The 10,097-nt window shown below is 46.8% G+C and overlaps 1 protein-coding gene across 1 annotated transcript; it reads right to left on the reverse strand.

The window, feature by feature from the left end:
- Positions 1-5,971: 5,971 nt before the first annotated feature.
- On the reverse strand, positions 5,972-8,950 carry Ccn1 (cellular communication network factor 1). The gene is made up of 5 exons (XM_021196299.2): positions 8,692-8,950; positions 8,169-8,382; positions 7,480-7,824; positions 7,144-7,358; positions 5,972-6,913 (listed from the first exon to the last, which is right to left on the reverse strand). The coding sequence occupies exons 1-5, from the start codon at positions 8,752-8,754 to the stop codon at positions 6,611-6,613; spliced, it is 1,140 nt and encodes a 379-aa protein (XP_021051958.1). The 5' UTR covers positions 8,755-8,950; the 3' UTR covers positions 5,972-6,610.
- Between the last annotated feature and the right edge of the window lie 1,147 nt (positions 8,951-10,097).

The following is a 10,097-nucleotide window of genomic DNA, read 5'->3' on the forward strand; positions in this document are numbered from 1 at the left end:
AGGGAGAGAGAGAGAGAGAGAGAGAGAGAGAGAGAGAGAGAGAGAGAGAGGGAGAGAGAGAGAGAGAATATTTGTTAAGAGGGTTTTATTTGCAAGCAACAAAGGACTCATCAAAATAGTTTAAATAATAAAGGGTTGATTGTCACACTCAACCAGAAGGTCACTGGGACAGGGACAGGGACAGGGTGACTCAGCAGCTGAGCCCATTCAATGCAGAGTGGCTCCTCATTGCTGCTCTGTCATTCTCCTGGGGCCCAAGGAGGGATGGTGTCCAGCAGGGAAGAAGGGCGCTTCCTCTCCTCCACTTGCTTCTCATTATCAAGGATAGATATTCTCTGGAGCATCTCCTGCCCTCTTTCAGTAGCCTTGATGAGATTAAGTCATGGTGACCTAAGGCAGTCCTGATGCAATCCTTAAGGGTGAGGGTGGAGATGGGGGATTTCCTTCCTAAAGCTCGAGGAAGGCAAAAAACAAACAAACAAACAAACAAACAAACAAAAAAAACCAACTCAATCAAAATGGAAACTTTGCTGATGTAGCGGGGACTCAGGGACACAGAGTGTGGCTGTTGGGTGGGCACCTAATAGTAGCCATCATGCCAAATATTGAATTATAATGTTGTCACATCACTGGTAGAAAGCCTGTGAAACTATTGCAAAGACTTACTAAGTTGAGGGACACACAATAAGTATAAATACCATCTATCCTTTTGAATTAACTGTTTACTATTTATCAATGAATACCAAATCCCAGAATATGCACTGCCTACATAATATTGGCTGGCTGTTCTTTTGTGTGAGTGTGTGTGTGCGTGTGTGTGTGTGTGTGTGTTTGTGTGTGTGTGTGTTTGTGTTTCTGTGTGTTCATATGAAAGAGAGAGAGAGACATAGAGACAGACAGAGTACTAAGAATTTTCTCTGATACTCAGTCTTTCTTATCATAGGGAATTTGTCTCTGTATGCCTTCCTTTTATAAAGGCAAAATAGCAACAAGAAACCCCAAACATTGCAAAACATTTTAAATGGCCAAGTATCGTCTTAAATGCAAGAGGTCAGCTAAAGACATGGGCTACTTTCCAAGAACAAACTAAATTTGGAATATAGGAGGGACCTTTCAGAAAGCCTTTCCCAGGAGCCTGAACTTTAAATTCCTGCTATGGGTGAGTGCATTTACTTTAGCAAATCTCCCGAATATATAGAATTGTTCCCCATTTGCTGGAGAAAGGCGAGATGCTTGGAAGGAGCTGGCTCAACTTTAGGAAGCCCATTGGTGGAAATCCTTTGTGGAGCCAGCCACATAATACCAAGAACACGTATCATGGCCAGACCTCTGTGTAACTCAAGTGCCTTCCTGTGCCCTGGTTGCCTCTGTCTGGGGCAAGCTCAAACAATAAATCCTCTGAGATCTACCTTCTGCTCTGTTACTGCCTGATGAGCCAGTAACTAAAGTCAATCAATCAGGAGTTTCTTGAACACGTCTGAAAAATAAGTATTTATTTGAGAGTAGAACCTGAGCTGTTTCTTTAAAACTCCTCAAACTCAACTCGCCTCACCAGGTTATCTGGAGCAGCTCTCCCCCTCATACCCAATAGCCTCTTTGGTTACTATAAAAATAGGCGGTTAAATTCAGCTTGTGTTCAGGATGCGCTGTATATCTTTGATTAACTTATCCGGTGTCAGTTGGAAAATGTGACATGGTTTTATAAATGGAGTAGGTGTGCACTTCTCTACAAAAATACACAGGCTGGGACAGTAAGAGGAAGCAGGGAGCGGGGCAGAAGGAGGTGAAGTGATTTAAAGCAATCTCTTTTCTTTTTCTCCGGTTTGAACAGTGTTACCGTGGCGAAAAGTGGTGTTTTTGTTTTTGTTTTTATTTTTCTAAGCACTTGCTTTGAGAGAGGGAGGAGCCCGGACTTCTAATTGGCTCCTTGCCTTTGGCCCTCCTAGAGCTGGACTTCCAGCGAGTTGGGAGTTGCCCTTTGTGAGTGCTGGGACCTGGACTCCGGGTGGCTGCAAAAGCAGGGCATGCCTTCAGCAACCTGGCATGGCTTTTCTCCGAGAAGACAAAGGTCAGCAGTAAGGGTGGCTGATGACAAAGAGGCACATTTAGATCCATGGGCCAAGTGAGACGCGGAGCCTTATTCCAAGAGCAATGTGACACCGTCGGGTCCTTTGAGCCACAGCTGGCGCGCTCTGGTTTATGTTTGGAGGACAAGAACGTATGTTTTGCTTCTCCGTTGTTAACCACACCCAAAACTCCCTACCTTAAAATTGCCACCCTAGTTCGCTCCCTACCCGTTGGTCAGGAACAGCGGGAAGGGCTCAAGCAGTTTATGTCCAATTCACAAGCTGTCAGTTGACATAACCGAGGGAGGAGTACCCACTTTCTGGATCGTTTATTCATGCACAGACATGTGGCCCGCGTGCTCCTCGACCTTTCCCCTTCTCATGCCAACTCACTCTCTAGGACCAGTTCATGGGATACTGGGCTTCGCATCGTCCACGGAGATCAGAAGAGCGTTCCTCCTTTTTGTGACCCCCTCCTCTGTGAGAGAGAGGAAGTGAGCACCCCAGAATTCCACTGTGAGCAGGCAACGAAGCGCTGGAAGTCAAGAGAACAGGAGACATACTCCACTGACTGGGGTGGAAGCAATGACAGACATGCAGGGAGGATAGAAAATGCCTTTGCAGCCACCGTTGGGAAACATAGTCGGAAGTGAGGAGGCCGCCCAGCAATTCAGACAAGAGATGGTGGCTTAGGTGTGCATGTTTGCACAGAGGAGAAAGGGGTCGATTCAGATGAGTTTATGAGCAGAGTATGTGGGAACTGTAACACTCTTTAAAAAAAAAAATTGAGGATTTGTGAATGGAATTGTATTTTTGTAAGATTCCAGTGATGCTAATCATTACCGGTGAAATTGTCACAAATCATTACCGGTGAGATTGTCACAAATCATTACCGGTGAAATTGTCACAAACACCTGATCTTAGGGCACACACATCACTATGTTTTAGATGTGTGCTTTGATTTAAATCATCCCTTAGAGCAGCACATTTCATGAGGCATGGATTCCAGAGGGATTCTGTGATGGGAAAGTATGGACCGGCACCTCCACGGCCTCAGGAACTAAGAGCACAGGATGGTGAGGAAGGTTCTGGCCACAGATTTTCAAAGGCTTCATGGGAGTGAGAACATTGAACCATAAGATCTGGGCAGCTCTGACTTTACAGATCCATGTGCTTTAGAGCAACAGCTTAGGAGGCATAAGAAGAATACACCAAAGAAAGTATAAGATAATTGTCTGGGCTTCCCATCCTCACCCCAACAAAAATGCCTAAAGCTTGGGGCTGTGGACATGGCTCAGAATTTAAAAGCCCTTACTGCTCTTATAGAGAACCAGGGTTTCATCCTTAACACCCACATGGCTGATCACAACGGTCTGTAACTCCAGTTGCAGGGGACCCAACACATGGTGCAAAACGCAGATATGCATAAAATAAAAATAAATCTTTAAAAATAATTCTGAAAGCTGTCTCCTCATGTTCACACAGTTAAGAAGCACCTAGCAAGCTAAGGATAGAGCTGGCCATGAAAGCAGCCTCTGGATCTAGTGTGGCAGTCTTTCTGCCAGGTCACCTGTCCTTCTGCCCAGGACGCAGCTCTGCTGTCCTGTGGCTGTGTTGTCAATAACCTGTGCTGCCTATCACTCAATGGACTTCCCAGTAGTGCCAGAAGATTGGAGAAGACATTGCGAACAGATTGAATATGTCCCCACTACTGGAAAAAATAACCCTAAAATACACTTTTCTAATTTTGACTTAGTTGTATCCCTTTGTGGAATGGCGAGTACATAGCATTCATATGAGCCAGAATCCCAGCAAGACCGCTGATCAGGCTCTGTGTGTCTCATAGAATATTTCTTAAAATTCATAGAATGCCTAAGACTCCAAGGTCATTCTATAACACTCTGGTCTTAAGTCTACCAAAAACCATCCCAGAATCACCAAGCCAGGATGGTTGGGGGGAGAGGCATGATGGGGTCTTTATTGTGGTTGCTGGTATATTGTCATTACTACATACATCACAATGCATGTTGATGCAGTCTACTTCCATGCATTTCTGCAAAGAGAGTAGCTTTTGTCTTCACAATAATGGAATTAAACAGGATCTACTCTGGGTATACTTGATCTTGTATGGTCTGAGTACTGTAATTTCATTCTCGGCTGCTTTTGAGTTCTTCAGTATTTCCTGTATTGCTGTATTTATATTTCTGTAGTACTCTCCCGTCCAAATAAATGGGCTCTACATATCATTGTGGTAACTGAGCATACTTGGCACCTTCACTGTAAGTTCATGGAGATCAATGGCCTTTCAAAGATCCACTGTTTTTCTCAGCTACATTGTCCCTCATTTGGGACACTTTGCACAGACACTGTCTTTTTACCCATGTGATGGATCCATACAACATCACTCTACGGTCTCTGAATAGACAGGAAGAGTTTGTGGGCTCTCTGGATGTAAGGCAACATCTCAGGATTTATACTGGGGATATTGTTTATGGATTCCAATGGCTGTCTGTCAGGACTGCCCCCACAAAAATCCTCATGCCTTCATCATCTTCTGCATGAGCATCACACACTGAGCAGCCTAGCTGCACCCACAAGGCCAGGTGGCACTTAAGTCCCAAATACCATAAAACGCCAATGCCTTCGGTGAGAAAAACTGACAGTTCTGAAGGTGCAATCTTCAGTATTTCAGGCAAGGTGCTGTCAGGATTAGAGAAGACTTGTGACTGTAGATTTTCCTAGTCATTCATCTCGAAAGGTCTAAGATGCTGAGAAAGTGTTTTTTATTTTATTTTATTTGGTCTTTATTAAATCACCATTATTAATTCATCTATCTAGAAAACTCCCTTATACAATCCCAAGAGCTGTCTCCCTCCCCCACTTCTCAAAACACTTTCTCTTATGTCTAAGGATTCAAGTGCAGACTGCAATATCTCACTGTGGATTTGAATGGGAGCCAGGACTGCCGGTGAAAGGAAAATTTCTCCTATAAAAGGTTTATTGTCAGCGCTTTCTAAAGATGTAGATTTTTCTAACACAGGCTGCTGGCTTTTTTTTCACACACATTAGTGCAGCTGTCTCTACCTCTCCTAGACCACAGTCAGCCCCTTTCTTTTCGAATGCTCAGTGTCTAGCCTTTGACCTCTGGATAGCCCACTCTATCTAAACGCTCCTTCGGCCATCAATATGATGTGTGCTATTAAAGGAAGGGGGTGGGCAGCCCTGGCCCTTTAGCAACTGGAAAGCCCTTGACATTCCTCACATTCTTTTACATTTGGCAGCCTGTTTACCTAATCACTGGCTTATTAGGATTAACACAGTCTTTGCTTCAAGCTCATCTATTAACACACCATCGACCCAATAGGTCCCAAGAATTTCCCCCCTCTTCTGATAGTAACCAATGGTAAAATATTAAAACAGCTTCCCTAATTTTTAGATGCACTTCATCCATGCAGCTATTATGGTCAAAGGTTATTAAAAGGTTCCCCACCTCTACTTGCATGACACACAGAATCACCCCGAAGCTAAAATAAGAAACAAGTGCCACACTTGTTCTGGGTGATGGGGCAACTCTTAGCCTTTCATTTCAATCCTTGTAAAAATAAATCATTGTTTTAGGTTAACAAATTCAATTTCTGCTTCCTTTTTCTGCTTCACAAATGCCCGTGTTCAGTACTTTGCCCTCTAAGCTGACAGCTTATATGCCACCATTGTTCCCTAAAGATTTGCAAGGGCAGCCACTTTCCTAACAGTTCACTGTCACCCAACTAGGGCACCTAGAGTAGTTCTTGACACATAGTAGGTCCTCAGAGGGGGGAAAAATTCTGTTGTAATGATTGATAAGAACAATTGTTCCTGATTACTTGGATGGGTTCTAAAAATACCGAACAACATACATTCAGATATTAGGTAAATATTTCTTTATTAAATGATTAATTTTATAAATAAATTCTCTTCACTGATATAAAATTAAAATCATTTACAAATTATTCCAGTATTACATTTCCCTTCCCTCCCCAAAAGCTACACTTTGATAAATAAAAACATTCAATCTTAAAACACCTGGTTTCTGTTTGCAGTTTTAGAGTTCAGGGAGCTGCCCCAATGACACTCACAGAGTGTCCCCCCTCCACTGCTAGGGAAGGAATGAGAGAGGCACTTTCATTTACTTCTGTCAAAGGACAATCAGGGCTTTCACTTGGCCCAACTAATCTTATTTTCTCTATTACAATTGTAGAACCAAGGGGGGGGGGGAGATCTGGAGCAAAAAATACACTTAGCAAATAATTTACAAACAGAAAACAGAACGCCATCCGTAAACACGCTCCAATATGGAGCAATAACGCGCGCTCCAGTACTATGAAGCGAAGTATTCTCCAACTGCGGCTGCGCTGTTGTCCGTCCACATCAGCCCCTTGGCAGTTTTGAGATACCTTAATGCTACTCAAGAATGAGCAAGGCACCATTCATCCAGCGCCCACCCACGTCTCCATAATGCTCGCGCTTCTCCTCTGTCCAGCCCACACTAGGAGCCCTGGAGGCACTTAGTCCCTGAACTTGTGGATGTCATTGAATAGGCTGTACAGGCGGAACGATGCCTCGTTGGGATGCGGGCAGTTGTAGTTACATTTGCAGGACTGGATCATCATGACATTCTTGGAAAACATCTCTCCATCTTCGCATCGGAACCGCATCTTCACAGTTCTGGTCTGCAGAGGTGTGCAGCACCGGCCATCCACGCAGGAGCCGCAGTATTTGGGCCGGTATTTCTTCACACTGGAGCATCCTGCATAAGTAAATCTGACTGGTTCTGGGGATTTCTTGGTCTTGCTGCATTTCTTGCCCTTCTGGAAGAAAGAAAAAGAAAGCCAAGAATGAGATTTGTTGGTTTTTGTTGTTGCTGCTGTTGTTTTTGTTTTGTTTTGTTTTTGTTTTGGGGTGTGTGCTTTTAACCACTGTACATAGTGTTGGGCTTCATAAAGACAATTTCTTTTCAGATATATCATGAACTTTCTTGAACAGAGGCTCATATCCCACCCACCTATGGGGTCACAGTCAAGCCCTGAAAGAAACTTACTTTTAGGCTGCTGTACACTGGTTGTCCACAAGGACGCACTTCACAGATCCGGGTCTCTTTCACCAGGCGGCACTCTGGGTTGTCATTGGTAACTCGTGTGGAGATGCCAGTTCCGCAGCTCTTGGAGCACTGGGACCAGGACGTGGTCTGAACGATGCATTTCTGGCCATGGGCATGCAGAGGGTTGAAAAGAACGCGTGGTTCGGTGCCAAAGACTAGAAAGATAAAGGAAATGGAAGGCTTCTTAGATGCGAGCATACATAAACCGGTTTCTACAAAGTTGCAGACCAAGAAAGCATTTCTGCACAGTGTCTTAAGGACTCTGTATCCACTTACCAGGAAGCCTCTTTAGTGAGCTGCCTTTTCCAACTGCGATTAACTCATTGTTTCTCGTTAACTCCACCTCCGAGGCATCGAATCCAAGGAGGTCATCCTGGTCGTCCAGGGAGTCCTTAATGCTGTCTTCATCACAGACCCACTCTTCACAGCACTGCCCGCTGACTTTCACCAGCCGGGGGTTGGGACAGCCCAGATTGGGGAGAGACAGTTCTTGGGGACACAGAGGAATGCAGCCCACAGCGCCATCAATACATGTGCACTGATGTTTACAGTTGGGCTGGAAGCTTTCCCCGTTCTGGTAGATTCTGGAGTTATATTCACAGGGTCTGCCTTCTGACTGAGCTGTAAAGACGACCAAAAGGGAGAGAGGAGAAGGTTAAGATTCGCCGCCACAGACTGAAACTCATACATATTTTCCGCTGTTCAATTCAATGTATGGTAAAGTTCCCTACAGTTCCCCCGAGACTCCAGAGCTGAACAATAAGTTAGTCAGGAATCACTTTTCCGTATGCGCTTTTCGTTGGGCCCAGACACTCTGAATTGCATTCCAGACTGCTGAAATCATGTGCCTTTCTGCCAAGCTACCATCAACAAAGCGTCACCATACATGGTCTCAAAATTACTAAACTTCTGGACTATGGGGACTATTATTTTTTTTTAAAGGGGCCAAACCACAAGCCTCTTACCTCTGCAGATCCCTTTCAGAGCGGTGGAGCTGGCGCCGAAATTGCATTCCAACCCCTTGGTGTGGTCGCAGGGCTGAGTTTTGCTGCAGTCCTCGTTGAGTTGTTTAGCGCAGACCTTACAGCAGCCGCAGCCATCCCGGACCAACCCGACTCCCGGGGCGCACTTGGGCGCCTCCAGAGGGCAGTGGCAGGCGGCGGGGCAGGTGGAGAGCGCCTGCAAGAGGGAGAAGCGCGTGAGACTGCTTTGCATTGCTCGGGGAGGCACTTAAACTGCCCTGAGCCTAGGTCTGACTGTGGTGCTCTGTCCACCAGAAGTGTCTCGATCGCGTCCCGACAGCCCGGCCACCCCAGCGGCTGCGTCCCAGGAAGAGGCCCCCTGGACATAAAGCAACAGCTACTTCCGAACTTTTCAGTCTAACTTTTCCTGCGGTGAAAGATCATGGCCCGGGGAAAGGAATCGGAGAGGGCGGACCGGGAAGCGGTGGTAATAATAATAATAATAATAATAATAAGTTCAACTCACCAGTCTGGTCAAGTGGAGAAGGGTGACGGCGACAGCGAGCGTCCTGAAGGTGCTGGAGCTCATTGTGGCGCGCAGGAGGAACCGGGGCGAGCGCGGCGACACGGAAGCCAACAAGCCGGCGAGCAGCGGGATCGAATGCGCCCGGAGTGCGGTGAGGCGAGGGCCGAGGCGGCGGGTGTCCTTCTCTCGAGGTGCTGGCGGAGGAGACGCAGAGATTGCAGGCGCTTCTCTGGGGCGCTCTCGCTCACGGTCTGCCCCTGCGCCGGGAGCCCGCCCTTTATAATGCCTGCCTAGGCGCCGCGTGTTGCAGTGACGTAGCTCTGTCGGCGCGTTCTAGAATTCTCAAACATCTCAGGAATGTTGGTTGGCGCGGGCTGCTGCCAAGCACCTCCCCTGGCTCCGTTGCACCTTTCCCCCCCTCTTCTCAGATCCATCAGAGAGGAAAAAAAAGTTCGTTTTTTTCCACTTTAAATAACAACTTCCTTTGGGGAAGGCGGGATGCTTGGGGCGCGAGGGTGATGATTTTGATTGAAGAGGGTATTTCGTGAGTGTGTTGGGGGGGGGCGTGGTGTATGTGTTGGTGGGAACCCTTCAGATCTTTGCCTAGACATGGGAGGGCGGGGAGACGGAGGAACAAAAGTGGTTTTGTTTGGTGATGCCTACCCGGAAAGGCAGCGAGCTGTTTGCTTGTTTACAACCAAGGTGAGAGTAAAGTTATCTACTGAGCGTCCAAAGGGGAGGGGGAGTTGGCTTCTAAGCCAGGGATCTATTTGTGGACTTCAAAGAGGCATGCTCGGATCAAGTCCCAAAGCTTTGGCATGATGTTTATTAGCCAAGAGAAGTGTATTGCAAATTAATACCCGGAGTGGCATTTATGAATGGGGGGCGGGGGAGGGAAACTTCCCTCTTCGCTGGCATATTTCCAGCCAGAGGTCTTCCCTCATCCCTCCCCCTCTTTTTTTGGTATGTTGTACTTGTTTGTTTTTGGAGGTTCCCATTTTTAGTTCCAGCCCACTGCCTGCATTGGAAATCCAAGAGGAAACGGGTGCAGAGTTCTCCCGGAGCCTGACGTCCACTTCCTCACGGAGGCCGGAGGCCGGGTCAACCCTCCTGGCCTCTCTCCCTGGACTAGCAGCGGTGGAAACTGAGCAGCCAAAGCAGAAGCGGAGGAGACCACCGTGGGGGTGATTTGTCCTGAAATCATCAAGAGCAAAAGCTGCCGGGACAAAACAGATTCTAACAGGACCATTGTGCCCTGTGGATAGCTGGAAAAAAGACTCGGTGTGTTTGCATACACCCTCCCCCCAACCCCTCCGCCCATGTGTCTCTCTGTGTGTATTTGTTTGCCTCCCCCCCCCCGTGTGTGTGTGTGTGTGTGTGTGTGTGTGTGTGTGTGTGTGTGTGTG

Source organism: Mus pahari, chromosome 4 (assembly GCF_900095145.1).
Source record: "Mus pahari chromosome 4, PAHARI_EIJ_v1.1, whole genome shotgun sequence".
NCBI classification, from domain to species: Eukaryota; Metazoa; Chordata; class Mammalia; order Rodentia; family Muridae; genus Mus; species Mus pahari.

Excerpts from the sequence above, each read along its gene's own strand:
- Ccn1 (XM_021196299.2), bottom strand. The coding sequence starts at position 8,754 with ATGAGCTCCAGCACCTTCAGGACGCTCGCTGTCGCCGTCACCCTTCTC. Across the intron at positions 7,359-7,479 it reads CTCACTAAAGAGGCTTCCTG|TCTTTGGCACCGAACCACGC; the intron begins GTAAGTGGATAC and ends TTATCTTTCTAG. Across the intron at positions 6,914-7,143 it reads CAGTGTACAGCAGCCTAAAA|AAGGGCAAGAAATGCAGCAA; the intron begins GTAAGTTTCTTT and ends TCTTTCTTCCAG.